Consider the following 15,438-nt stretch of genomic DNA (forward strand, 5'->3'; position numbering starts at 1 on the left):
TTTTTTCATTGAACGGCCTATTAAAAGTTGAAAAAACTAAGTGTGGAATTATTAAATCATATGAGCTGGCATGAGAAAGAAAGGAAGAAAATGAGACGGGTAAACTACGTTGAATTCAGTAGAAAAAAACTGATTTCAAGGGTTTTTCAATAAGAGGTGTTAGGTGTTAAACAGGAGAGATGATTAACGATTTTTTATGGCCGGAATGGGATACTATTGATCTGGACAACGTTTATTTTCAACAAGACGGCGCTACGTGCCACACAAACAAAGAAACCATTGATATTTTACGGGAAAAAATTCCGGATCGTGTTATCTCTCGAAGAGGTGATCAGAATTGGCCACCGAGATCTTGTGATTAAAAGCCTTGTGACTTTTCTCTTTGGTGCCACGTGAAAGAAAAGATCTACGCCAACAGTCCAGTCCAGGGTCGATTCAAGACCTCAAATATGGAATTCATGAGGCTGTCGAGGACATAGGACAGCCACTTTGCAATTCAGTTATGGAAAATTTCATGAAAAGGATATTGACCTGTAAGCGTGGTCGTGGTGGTCATTTGCCTGATGTTATTTTCCACTATTAACGGCATACCTTCCTCTTTATAATGAAATGAACATCCGATCATTTATATTAAAAAATAACATTTTTCTTTGAATATCAAAATAACACCTCTTATTGGAAAACCCTTTAGTTGGAAGAAGAAAAACAGTACGAACCAAACTAATCGTGATGAAATAACTCGTAAAAGCATATCCTGTCAAGATTCATAAAATTTCATTAGTTCGCATTTTAAATGCCTTCAAATAACTGGTGTTGATTTTCTGAACCATTAAGACACCAATGAAAATTTTTGCAGCCTTGGGGTACTGGTTATTATTGAAAGCCACTTATACATGCAACATTTTGCTCTAATATAGACAAACAAGCATTAGCGCGGTGTTAAGCTCCTAATTTTATGTAGCATACGTACAAACTTATTAATGACCAAAAACAAGTCACTTTATTACGCAACTACTACTACCTAGAATATACTGATATGCACCAAGCATATACATACATATTTATGCAATTCTACTTCATAGCGACTAACATTTAACCTCCCACAAAAAAATCACATTTTGCTACAAAATTTGCTGCAGTAAAGTTGCTTTACAACTTACAAATTTACGAACATTCTACTAAAATTCTTAATGCGCCAAAACTTGTCGTTCAACTTCTACAGCCGACCGCAGTTGTAAACTAACAACTTTTTTTGTAGACAAAATTTACGGGGATGCTTTTCGTATATAAATCAAAATACCGAAATCCAGAATTTCCGTATTTGCTTGCATAAAGTTCGCAGCTGTAAGTTTTTACATACCTACTAACTATGTATGTATAAAATCTCGTGTGTTTGTGCAACTGTAAAAGTGCCACTGGTGCCGACACAACACAAATACTGAACAAGCAATGTGCGAACACATGTACATACATACATAGATTTGTTAAAATATTTAGTCACATCATTGCCATAGTGACTGAGTGACCCACTTCAAGAATCAAGAATAAACGTTATGTTGTTTAGCGTTGAGGAAACTAGAAAACTTGATGGCGCTATGAGAATAAAAACAAGGAAGATAAAGCACACATACACATGCAAATACTGAGAGATATATGCATAACCTACAGGAAAACAGAAGTAGTAAGATTTCAGCACTACTACTGTTACGTAAAAAAACTAGTAATGTTGTAACTAGTAAGGTACTAGTTTAGAACTATCATTCTGGTAGATCCACAATTTCAAGTATAGTACGGGAAGTGGTCAAGGTTTTAATTTGACTAACACCAGTGGATTTCCCTAAAGGGTAAGTCGTGTTGATATACGTTTGAATACTGTAACAAATTTTTTTCTTAAATTCCTTGATGTACGAAAAACAGTGAAATTGTTGATGCCGCTTTGTTGCTACATATACTCGTATGAAAATCTACAAGTAAATAAATAGTTGCAGTTGCACACTTGTATGTTAGTTGAAATATATAAAAACAAAAACAAATATTATATACAACATTTTTCAAATACCTAGTCACGAGCTCAGGAAAAAACTGCTGCATCACTGCTTTACGTTACAAATACTTAGCCACATGTAAATATTCGCAACAGCATGGGATCAACAGATGCTACTGTTGGCAACAGAGGCTCTAACAGCAACCGGTCTTTTAGACGAAGCAGGAAAAGTATGTTGGTTGCTGTTATGCGATAAGTAAAGCAGCAGCGCTGTTAGCGAAATATGTTAGCTATTTACTATTAATTATATATGTACATTGATATATACATTTTGTATGTGACTTTTGATAACAATGTACACTTAACATATGGAATAAAAATTAGGGAAAAATAAAATTTTCAAATATTTTGATAAAATTTGGCAAAATTTATGGTGTATGTTACGACTACTAAATAGTATAATAAAAACTATACTGATCAGTATAATAAAAACTATACTGACCAGTATAATAAAAACTATGTATAACTATTGTATGGCAGGTACGTGGTTGAAGTGAAAAAGTTGAGGAGAAATGGTTCAAGTACCACTCCGGCACCCCCCAAGTAGCAATAAATCGCCGTTTTGATACCATTACGAGGCCTCCAACACGCAGATATCTACAGTCAACCAGAGCTGTTGATGTAAATGAGAAGGTTGTTAGGATTTAGGTTGCAGAACTGCCCCAGGCTGTCGAAGAAAGGAGTATCCAGTCACCTTAATCGTCTAGCTGCCTAACCAGAACATTTACAGAGAAAATGCTCAACAGTCTCCATCTCTGAAAGGTCGCCACAGCTTCTGCAATGGGGATTAAATGGTTAACCCAGCTTTTACGTCCACTGACCGGTAAGCACAGCTAAAAGTTTGGAACTTGAATAGCGTGTAGTCCCCATAACTCCCTCTGATCTGTGCTTTCCTGAGAAATAAGTTGTGCGGTTTCCCTTTAACAACAGTCAGAGGAATGATGATGATCGTGTTGGAGACGTCTGAGATCAATTCTGTCGACTTCTTCCTGGCAAGCTCATCAGCAATGTTCCTATGTACTGAAAACCAGATCAGTGATATTTCTTTTTTCCAATTTTTTAACTTGTTTCTGGTAAAATTTAAAAAATCTCGAAATATTTGTTTTTTTTAGTAATTTTCTCAAATTTGAAACTTTTAACTTTTTTCTATTAGTAGTTGTAATGAAATTTTTTATTTTTTTTTTAGTTTAAAAATTTTGGACTTTTTTGTATGTTTTTTTAACCTTTTGACTTTTATCGAGTTTCAAGTTTTTTTGTTATTTTTCTAGTTTTTTTTTTAATTTCAAAATTTTTTGTTTCTTTTTTTTTGTTGGAATTTTCTCAAATTTTTAAACTATTAACTTTTTTCAAATTTCGAAGTTTCAGGTTTTCATTTGTGCATATCCCAAATTTTGTACCTTTTTTCAAATTTCGGAATTTTTTATTTTTTTTTTTTTAAGTTTGAAAATTTTTGATTTTCATTGTAATTTTTTTTTTAAACTTTTGAGTATTGCCGAATTTCAAAATTTTTTGTTATTTTTGTAGTTTTGTTTTAATTTCGAAATTTAGGTTTTTCTTTTGTAATTTTTTGAAATTTTGAAACTTTTTTCAGATTTCGAAATTTTTTATTTTTTGTTTCAAGTTTCAACATTTAAATTTTTTTTTTTTTAACTTTTGCCTTCTTCATTTTTCGAAATTTTTTATTTTTTTTTTCGATTTTTCTCAATTATTCTCAAGTTTTTAAATCTTCGAAATTTTTTATTTTTTTTTTGTCAAGTTTCAACATTTAAAATTTTTTATGTATTTTTTTATTTTTTTAAACTTTTGCGCTTTTTTCAATTTTCGAAAGCTTTATTCTTTTCGATTTTTCTTAATTATTCTCAAGTTTTTAAATCTTTGACTTTTATCACATTTCGAAAATTTGGCTTTTCATGTGTAGTTTTCCCAAATTTTGAAACTTTTTTCAAATTTGGAAATTTTTTATTTTATTTAAGGTTTAAAAATTTTAGATTTGTTTCCTAATTTTTTTCCAAATTTATTATTTTCTTTAAGAAGTTTCAAATTTCAATCTTTTGAATTTTTTTCAAGTTTCCAAATTTTTTTTTTAATTTTTTTAAATTTTCTCAGAAAAAGCAGAAGCAAAAACACTCTTTTGTACTCGAAATTTGAAGTGTGGCTTCGTTGCTACATACAACAAAAGTTTATAAAAAATTTGCAGCGCTAAAATATTATTGCTGCAAAGCAACTAGAAATTTTTTATAAGAAAAATTCCGCTTCGGACAATTTCATGCAATTGTCATTTGCTTACCGTAGACACACACAATTGCATGGGTTTCCTCCACTTTGCCACAAGCTCACAAAGATCTTAACAAATTTTCAAATGCATACATGCACACACACACACATACGCCCATGTCTGTGTGCCTATCTTGTCGTAAAGTATTTATTTAGCGAATTTCATTGCTAGCATTAAGTTTAGAAAATTATGTAGGTCACTTGGATGCCACTTGCAAGTGGCTGACAGCTAATAGTTGTGGTAGTTGCTGCCATTGCTGTTGCTGTCGCGCTATTTTATCAGCAAAAGCCCCCATTGCAGTGGCTGTGGAATCGGTATGTAAACTCAGAGTTGCAAGCACACAGCTGGAAATCCAAATGAGCACATAGCGGCAGAATGCTGGCACACAGCGCAAATATACACCGACAGGCATTAGAATGCTCATGTATAAATATGTATGTACGTATGTATGTGATAATTTATAAATATATGTATGTACACCTATCTAAGTATGTATAAGTAGCAATTGCGTTTGCGCCACAGCTGACATGTACAGCTAAACAGGCGCAACGGCAATAAGAATGATAGCTACAGTGTTGCATGCGCACGACATGCTGCCTCAACGACAATAACAACAACAACATTTCCATCATATGCGCCTTACTGGCGAATGCTGCATATCACGGGCTTGTATGTGATCGCGCCTTTACGCCTCGAATGTTGAGGAATTTATTGTTGTGGTGGCGCAACGGTAAACTATTCGGGTGGAATTATTCAAATATCCGTGGATATTGCGAAAGAAAAAAATATATGTATTTATGTAGTTTGATTATTGACTACGCAACCAATGAATGAAAGGGTGTGAGCAATTGAAAGACTTAAGCAACGAACTCGATTGTCTCGATTGCAATAGAGACAATCCTAAAGCATTGTATATGAAGTGAAACGTTGAAGCGTGTTGATAAGGAATTCTTAAAAACCAAAACAATAAATAAAAGAAAATATCTGTCATTAATTTTCTTTTAGGAGAGGAAATGAATATTCAATTAAGAAAAAGATGCTACTGCCATTTTGCTGTATATAACAGTAAACACATTTTGTTAAGAATCGGGTGCAGTTACGGTAATATTTTTTAACTCTTTTTACAAAAGAACTATTCTTACTACCGAAGAAGCTACTTAAGAAAAATGGATATATGGAAATATTTGATAATTTTTCAATGTTGAAAAAAGACAAAACAACAAAGGTCGATGAGGAGCTTTGATTAAAATTGTGAAATTGAATCAATCATAAGATTAAAAAATGAAAAGCGGCTCTACTGTACGATGTATGTGCTCATTGAGCAGATAAACAGCATCAGCTTAGAGAATTTTGTCTTATAAGAAACAAAAGACAAATTTTATTAGAAATTAAATATTTTTGCTTATTTAACAATTCTATTGTCGGCAGGCGAGTGTATTTCTGCTATGAAAAAGCTCCTCATAAAAATATCTGCCATTCGGAGTCGGCTTAAAATTGTAGGTCCCTCCATTTATGGAACAACATCAAGACCACAAATGGGAGGAGGAGCTCGGCCAAACACCAAAAAAGAGTGTACGCGCCAATTATATACACATATATATATATCTATGTATATAATCCAAGGCTGTTATCAATAATTGCAATTTTTTTTTTTAAGTTTCAAATTTTTTCAGTACAATATTTTTTTTAATTATTTGGAATTTCGAAATTTTGGATTGTTTTGTAAATTTTTCGAAATTTCGAAATTTTTTTTTGATATTTGTTTAAAATTTTGAAATTTAAAACTTTTTTTGTAAAATTTTCGAATTTCAAATTTATGTTTTTTTGTAATTTGTTTTAAATTTCGACATTTATGAATATTTATAGTTTTTTTTCAGATTTCGGAATTTTTAATTTTTTCCAATTTCAAAACTTTTGGATATTTTTTTTAGTTTTCATATTTTTAATTTTTTTTATTATTTCTGCCAAATTTCAAAGTTTGTTATTTTTTAAATATCGAAATTTTTGTTTTTTAATTTTGTGAAATTTCGAAATTTTTTAATTTTTCGTAACATTTTTCATGTATCGAAAATTTTAAATAATTCGTAATATTTTTCAAATTTCAAAAGTTTTGAATTTTGTTTGAAATTTTTTTCAAATTTCGAAAGTTTTGAATTTGTTTTAATATTTTTAAATTTCGAAACTTCTATTTTTTCGTAACTTATCTAAAACTTCAGAACTTTTGATTTTTTGTATTTTTTTTAATTTTGAAATTCTTGTTCTTTTAGTAATTTGTTTTAACTTTCGAAATTTTTGGTTATTTATAATTTTTTTTGAAATTTTGTAATTAGTTTTAAATTTCGAAATTTTTGATTTTTTAATATTTTTTTAAATTAAGGGTTTTCTAATTTTTTTTTTCAAATTTCAAAATTTTAGTTTATTGGATTTTTTTTAATTTCAAACTTTTTTATTTTTTGATATTTTTTCAAATTTTGAAATGTTTCATTATTGTTTTGAAAAATTCGAAATTTTTGTTTTTTTTACATTTTATTTTCAAATTGCGCAATTGTTGATTTTTTTTTATACATTTGAAATATAAAAATCTCTATTTTCATGGAACTTATCTTAAGCTTCAAAACTTTTAATTTTTTCGTAGTTCATTTTCAATTTCAAAGTTTTTGGTTTCTTTAATTTTTTTTTCAAATTTGAAATTTTATATTTTTTTACTTATTAGTTTCCCGTTTCGAAATATTTGTTTTTTTTTTTAAGTTTTAGAATTTTTGATTTTTTTGTATTTTTGTTTCTTTTTTTTAATTTCTCAACCTTTTGTTCCATTTTCAAATTACGAAATTTTTTATCTTTTGTTATTTTTTTCGAAATTTTTGTAATTCTTAAAAATTTTGATTCTATGTTTTTTTTTTTTGATTGAAACATTTTTGATTTTTTTTTTTCAAAATATTTGAATTTTCTAAATTTTAGAATTTTTTTCGAACAGTAATTTTGCGTTATACTACTCTCGAATGAGAGCTTAGAATTTACCTTTAAAATATTACCTAGCTTTTTGCGGAGGAACAAAATTGCATCACTGAATACCGATCTTGAATGCCACGGCGTCTTACAATTGATCAACGTCCACGAAAACTTCGAACACATAATTTGGTTTTTTCTAACAATTTCCCATAACCAGCTTGCTTGCTCAGATATTTTTGCATCCAAAATATGTTATATTTCATAATGAAATTCCAATTTGTTTACAGTGAATTTGCAGTTTTCAAAGCAATTGTTAATTTTTGGAAGTTCATATTTATTTGTATGGGTATGACAGCCTCTGTGACCATTAAATTCGCTGCTTCTGAATCAGTGAATCGCACAATTAAGACTTGTTAACAATTAGAACCAATAACGCCAACGCAAATATTTAAGAACTTTAATATTGCCAAGAATTTCAATAAAAGATTTTTATTTTGCGTGCATAAGAGTGAAAACAAAAGACCCACTTCCCACACACACACACACACACGCAGGTATGAGTATAAGTATGGCATGTCGCAAGTGGTGGGAGAATACACCTGTGCGCATGTGCAGAATTGCGTAGTACTTTCAGCCACTGTCACTTCTAAAATTGTGCTGTGCCCCCATGCGCGTATGTATGTATGTGCATATGCACTTGCCATTCATTAACTTTGTGGGCTACGCATATTTGTATAAAAAAACACCCAACATATATTTGAGTTCTTTTCTTGATGTTTCGACAATTGGCTGCTGTATCTAATGGCCTATTGTTAGTTGCTTTAACAGCGTGGATAATTGGCGATTTCAAGAATTTTCAAAGTGATTTTCTACTGCAGAGCAAAAATAGCTATTGAGGGTTGTAATTTTTTTGTTGAATATTTGTTTCGTTTTTTGCGGAGAGTTTTTATTTAAATGTCAGCTACGTAGCAGACACAAACTTAAATGATTTCCAACCATTTTCGTAAACGAGGTCACAGTAATTTTTGTAAATTACTTGGTAAGTAGAATTTATAGATTTTTGTGTTTGTCACAATACGTAGATAAATAATTTTTTGCAAGCTTCACGACAATGGTGTGACAGGAGAAGAATGGAACTCAGAAATTAACTAAATAATGTAGCTAATTTAATTGTTTTTCTGAAAGCAAATTTGAGTTCATCATTAAAAAACAAAAGACAGCAAATGCCAATGGAAATATAAAGATTTACGTGAGCTGCACTGATGTTCAAATGCCTCCACAAATCGTGTAACTTATAAATAAAAATAGTTTTTAGAATATATTTTTTTATACGATCATCTCACGTGGTAGAATAATTTCTACCTGATAATCTTTATTTTAACCTTTACGCACTCCATTACTTGTCTGTTTGCACACTGCAACTGCCTAATTCACAAGTAACAAATTTAAATCAGATTAAAAAAAAAACAATTTGGGCACGCATTTTATTGGTCCATTAAATTTTAGTATATTAAAATACAAGTTTGATGTGGTTTAAAATTCTAGTTGATTTTTGATCATTTTTTCCCTTGATTGTCCTGCAAATTTGGTGATGATGGGAGAGTAACGAGAGAGCTATCGGAAAAAAGTCCTCCAACGCAAAAAATTTTTGAAAATATATAAACCTTAAACGGTTTGTTTCCAAAATTTTAAAATCTTAAATCCATTAAATTATGAATTAGGTAGGAAAGAAATTTTCTGGCAAATTTAATCTTGAAAACCAAAATCATAGATCCCTATTTAGAAGCCCGAAATTTTATCAAATGTATTCAAGGGAAGTCTAGCGTAAGTGCACTAGCCTGCCATCCCAGAGGTTTTGGGGTCCTCGCAATTTTCCAAACTTTCCTACTTTACTAGTTTCTATTACAAAAAAAAAACAAAAAAATCATTCCTTAATCCCAACAACCTTATCCTCGCACAAAAGTCAGCGGATTACTTGCATTGTGGCTGCTAAAACAAGCAAAAAAACAAAGAAAAAATACACAATTACACATTGCATCAGTGGCGCCAGCAAGAGGAAGCGGGCAATCGCGGGTATAGCGCAGACACACCAAATTTAGCGAAGCCCTCAACCATCCGTGTGATCCTTCTGACAGAAAAATGTGACACACAGATGGCGCTTCAAGCAGTAAGAAGGCCCACTAAGCAATGACAAGTGGACACTGGTAGCGGTAGGCTAATCACCTACCCTGTCAGAAAGCAAATAGATTAACGAAACCAACGCAAGACTGAGTCTTGTCGAGGCTCTATGCTCCCGAGGGGAGTGAACAAGGAAAAAACAATTCGAGGGAAGTCAAATCAGATGTCCAAAAGGCAGACTTATCTTGTACAAGGTGGCGCAAAATTAATCATCCATTTCATTTTTTTAACAACTTTTGTACTAAATAAAACACAAGATACCCAATTAGTTTGAGTGATGTGAAGAAGAAAAAGATCGAAATCGCTATTTTATTTATTATTTTTAGGCTCCTGCGCCCTACGACCACAATAGATCTACTGTGCAAAGCCTGCTGAGGTACCCGATATTTTAAGGTCTTTTAAAAACTTAAGCACATTCTGGGGTTTATTGTTCCATGGCTTATATGGAGGTATGGCAGTACCATTAAGGTGCTATAACCCTTTCCTGCCTAGTGAAGGACATTTACAAAGAATGTGTTCTAAATTTCCAGTGTTGATCTCACAGAATCGGCAGACGATGGTCTCAGAGAGGCCAATTTTGTTTAAGCGATATAACAGGCTGCAGCGGCCTGTAAATAAGCCAGTTAAAAGTCTTATATCTACTTTGCTAAAGAAAAAGTAGCTTATCAGAAATTCCTCTGTGCGGCATTAGAAGTTGTTTCGCTTGTTACTCAGCGATAGAGGTTCGCCAGTGTTCAACGAACTTCTTCACTTCCCACCTCCTAAGAAGTTCGCGTATGTGGCCTTTTGTAAGGACACAGAAAGGTTCAAGAGCAATTGGCGGCATGTTTGCACCATTTTTAACTAGTTGGCCCGCTATTTCATTTCCCTTGTGTTCTTTGTGTCCAGGAACCCAACCCAATAATAATGTGTTAAAGTTCGCTAGCATGTTAAGAAGATTCAGGCACATGACTATACCATTTTTGAGGTGATTGTAGTTGATGGAAGGGCTTTTAAAACCGCCTGACTATCTGAAGGTATGTAAATGTGAGTTCCTCTCATTTTGCCTACGGATACACTCCCTCACACACATCTATATGGCATGTATTTCAGCTTGGATAGAGGCCCATGGGAATCATCTATACGCACTCCATGGCCTGTCTGTTTGTATGCTGCCACTATCTGGTCCACAAGCACCAAATATGATTGACGTAAACATTAGACATTCTCTGATAGCGCGATTAATTTAACACCAGCTTATTCTGTGCAGCTAGTTTTTTCACCTTATGCGCTTAAATTTGCGCTTAAATAGTTATAAATGATTTAATTTCTTAAGAGCCAAGCCATAAATTGTTGCTTACCATTTGCTCCAATTTGAGTATGTAATCCATATCCATTTCTAAATTACTATCGCTGCCAAATGCAATGAAAACAAGTCACTTTATGCACAATAATTTAACTATCACTGTGTTGTAATGGAACGCGTAAACTATTACTGAGCACTCATTATTGAGTAAATTTTCCCACTTGTCACATCACTGCCAACAAAAGACTTAAGAAACGAACTTTACTTCACACAACACTTTTTCCACGATATCCGCTGTGACAAAACCGTTAATATATTGTACTAACACACAGCATAAATGCTACTTTTAGATTGTATGGTATTGAAGTGTATTCACGGCGATATGCAACAATGTAACTGACTTCATTGCCGCCATTGTTTCCGCTGCATACAGACTTCGAACTGCGGTCACTGCCTGCTGCTCACTTACCGTATTTACTGTCAATTGAACTGCACTATTACAGCTGCATAAATGCAGTTAATCTTGCAAATGCAAATCGCAAAAATACGAAATTAAAATAATCACGGCATATAAATTATTGTATTACTTAAATTACACACACGCATCAACTTGATTGGCCTCCTGGCTGATGTGACTGAGCTTTGGTTGAAATATTTAAATTTATTTTTTTATATTAAATTACACTAGACAAAACAAATCTGAGTTGAGGAGATGCAAAATGTGATGCGCACAACACAAATGTTACGTCCAGGCGGCTCAAAAGTCGAATTGAGAATCATTCTTGGCGGAGTGAGTGCGACTAAGCGATCGGCTAACTTGGCAGTGAAGAGGCAACGCTCACACATTAATCACCTGCATTGAGTTGGGAACGAATGGGAATGCATGGATAGATAATAGATACATACGTACATACATTAGTATGTATATAAATGCGTGCTTTAGTATTGGTATTGTTGGCGCTGAGAACAGAAGAAGAAAGTCATCATCAATGGACCGTTTGTTCATCTCCTTTCTTTTTCTTGCTTATTAATTTTTAGTATTTGGTGCTTCATTTATCTATGCGCCGTTTGTTATGCTACTCATTTTATATTACTTCAATTTCAGCTTCTTCGTTTGCTACTTCTTCTCCTCCTTCTTCTTTTTCGTTTGCTTGTTAGTTCTAATGTAAACATAAATCGTGCACAAACAAAAAGCTTAGCCACTAACCAAATCAATGCCAAGAGCGGCAATCAGAAACGACAACAACAAATACCGCAACAACAACAACAACAACAGTACTACTAAGCGAGCAACAGCGCGCCTGCGTGCAAGCCAGCACTCGAAAATCGTCGGCGCTAAAGAAGTAATTATCTTTGAGTAGCGATGGCGGTGGAAACCACCATCGGCCAAATGCCATTTGAGGCATTTAGTTGCTTACTTTCCCAGCGTTTAGGCTTACATCATGATGCGGCGCAGGCGCGTGGCGTTTGTTACTTTTGTGTGTTTTATTTGCTGCTGCTATTGCTGATGTTGTTGCTTTATTGCAGCCACACTCATGTAATGCCCCCACCAGTCAGTTAGTCAGTCAGTCGCACCGTTGCGTTCTTTTTCCGGTTCTTAGCTGAAGTACAGGCAGGCAAGCAAAAATGATGCCGGCAGTTATTTTATGTTTTATTTTTATTGCTATCATAGCCACTTTGTATGTGTGTGCATGTGTGCGTGTTTGTTTGTTGGTATTCTACTATAAGTGGCATATTTGTTGAGGCGTGCTGGCGTGTTGGCGCGTTAGTGATGACATTGCATTAACGCTGTTCGCTGCTGGCTGTTTGCTGTTGGCTGCTTCTATGGTCAAACGGCGCAGCATTGCAACACGAAAGCCTGATTACAAAAGCCAAGCATTTAGGAAACAAAAAACAACAAATAAAAAATAAAAAGTAAATAAACTAATAAAAAATAATCCAGTGCAATAAAGCTATACAAGCAGGTCTAGTGATACCTTGGTAAATGATAGGCGGTAGGATTGCAACATCATGACGGCATTTGTTGCACTTTTATCCCCACTTTTATTGTTCTTCATCTCACCACCAATAATGCTAAGAACTTGAAAATGTTATGGTCATGCTGAGGAAATCAATTAACTGGAAATACAGTCAACAACTAGTCTTAAACTGTTCCATTAGCTACTAGAGCTTATTTTTATCAATTGTAAATTCCATTTTTTGGCGACATCGCGCCGAGCAACATAATTAGCAAAATGCTCGAACGCGAGGACAGCTGCAACGCGGTAAAGAGATACATCGAGGACTTCGGAAAAAAGATAAACCTCGACACAGTGCAACAAAGCGTATCCTCACACACAAGACGACGAGCCTCTAGCATGAAAGCTGGTTACAAATACGGTGGACCCAGACGTGGTTGAATAGAATTGATCCTTTATGGATGCCGTTCTGGGCCCCTACCGAAGTAATGTAGATAGTTGTTCCAGGTAGGCTACCTCTCCAAAAGAAGAGGAGGGATTTTTTAGTGGCTACGCCACTCAACACGGTAGACGACGGTAGACTTACAGCGGTAAGTGCGAAGGCATTTTGAGCACTTTGAATCCTACCTCACCCACAAAAAAAAAGCGAATACATCTGTGTTTTAAGCCTTTCACGATACCATCAGATTTTTTTAAAGAACCTTAGTCAGTTTCAGTTGGGAACTAACATTAAAAAAATTATCCTATAAAATAAATAATAATTAAAATAATGATAAATTACCACCTAGATCCTAAAGTTCCCGGAATAACTGCCAAATGACGCTCTAAGTTAATTCATTTGCATTGTTTTTTTTTTTTTGTTTGTTTTGCTAGGTAGCCACATTCGTGATTGACATTTCTACTAAAACCATTTCTGCCATTGTTTGACATTTGTAAAAGTTAGGCCATCATGAGAAAATCTACCTCTGCACTTGTTTTTCGATTTTTACAGTTCTAAAAATGTATTTGAATTTGCAATAAGTGGACAAAAAAGGTCACATGAACAAATTTCTAAGAAAATGGGAGGATAATGAATTCTTTGAGCACTGACGAAATTTTAGCTATCCGCGACAAGCGAAATAATTCCTAGGCCGTACAGAGGAATTTCTGATAAGCTACTTTCATTCGGCAGAGTCGATCTAAGACTTTTAACTGGTTATTTACAGCCCACTGTAGGCTGAGATATCGCTTAAACAAAATTACCCTCTCTGCCGATTCTGTGAAATGGACATTGAAAATTCAGAACACATTCTTTGTAAATGTCCTGGACTAGGTAGAAAATGGCTACATCACATTGGTGGCACTGCCGTGCCTCCATATAAGCCATGAAACGATAAGTCCCAGAATGGGCTAAAATCTTTAAAAAGCTCTAAAATATTAGGTACCTCAGCAAGCTTTATACAACAGATCTTATTTGGTTGCAGGGCGTAGTAGCCTAATAATAATATTTAATAAAATGAGTAGCAAACATTCTAGGAGCATTCTTTCTTCTCACGGAAAGAAAAAAATTAAAGATAAACACACACAAAAACAAAAATAAATTTTAATTCTATCTAAGATAAACCCTTGCTGTTCGATTATATCTGTTGTTCACTGAATTTTAAGTTTTATTTAAAAAAATTAAACAAGTCATTGCATGATTCAAGAAAACCACCTCAAATATCAGGTCAGTTCATAAGTTCGTGCGTTTTTTAAAGGTGGTTTTAAAATTAATAAAAAAGATATTTAAAGTGAATCTATGGGTAAAATACGCACGAACTTATGGACTATTTTCGTATTGTTCATTTGATGGGATTTATATTGAAAAATTAAATATTTTTCACACTTAAAGACAAACATTTATTTAAGAGACATTTCTGGAATGCACTTAATGGTGCACTAAATTTTATGAAAAATAACAGCAACTAATTTATCATCATATGGGATCTTTTGTAGACTTTCTCTTGAGTCTGGTGAAGGTTATGAGATTTGCAATTATTTCTGTGATACGAGAGTTTGAGTGCGATTGAAGTCGAGTCTTGTGTGATGTGGCGTTTTCTTATTTTTTCAATTATTATGGGCACTTTGAGATCACGATGAATTTGTGCATTTGTGATATAATAAGGTGCGTTTGAGATCATGCTGAGGGTTTTCGACTGGTACCTTTGAACTATTTCGATGTTGGAATTAGCTGCCGTGCCCCAAAGTTGAATGAATACCATATGCTCATATCGGTTTCAAGATAGCTGAGTAAAGTGTGAGAGCTTACTTTCGACAGAAACATGAAAATTTCGATATCGTAACCAATATAGGATTCTGAGTTTTATTCCTCTTTTTACTCCTGAGTCAATTGCGAGTAAAGCGGTGTCACCTGATAGTTTCCTCACTAACTGGTAGATCGTAAGTATATATCAGGTATAGGATGTGGTCCATAATACTGTCTTGGGGTGCAAAAGCTAAACTTTCACATAGTTTAGACTGTTCTTCACCTTCTTTGACAAAGAAATATCGGTTTTCGAGGTAGGACTTAATAAATATTAATAATTTATTGAAAGAGTGTTTTTTATTTTATAGAGTAAACCAGCATGCTAAACGCGGTCAAAGGCTTGAAATATATCAAGAAAAGCCGCTGTGTAATATTTTTTTGTTCAAATGCTTTATGTATGCAGTTTATGAGCCTATGAACTTGTTCGATGGTACTGTGTTTTTTTCTGAAACCGAATTGGTGGTT

General features: G+C 33.5%; 1 protein-coding gene across 1 annotated transcript in view; it reads right to left on the reverse strand.

The window, feature by feature from the left end:
- The window catches only part of LOC129239719 (rhophilin-2-A), a 93,805-nt gene extending 82,881 nt beyond the window's left edge, over nt 1–10,924 (reverse strand). Inside the window, exon 1 of the mRNA XM_054875496.1 lies at nt 10,787–10,924. Within this exon, the coding sequence (XP_054731471.1) occupies nt 10,787–10,822 (36 nt within the window). The 5' untranslated portion in view covers nt 10,823–10,924. The remainder of the gene's footprint in view (nt 1–10,786) is intronic.
- Nucleotides 10,925–15,438: the final 4,514 nt, after the last annotated feature.

Source organism: Anastrepha obliqua, chromosome 2 (genome assembly GCF_027943255.1).
Source record: "Anastrepha obliqua isolate idAnaObli1 chromosome 2, idAnaObli1_1.0, whole genome shotgun sequence".
Taxonomy (NCBI): domain Eukaryota; kingdom Metazoa; phylum Arthropoda; class Insecta; order Diptera; family Tephritidae; genus Anastrepha; species Anastrepha obliqua.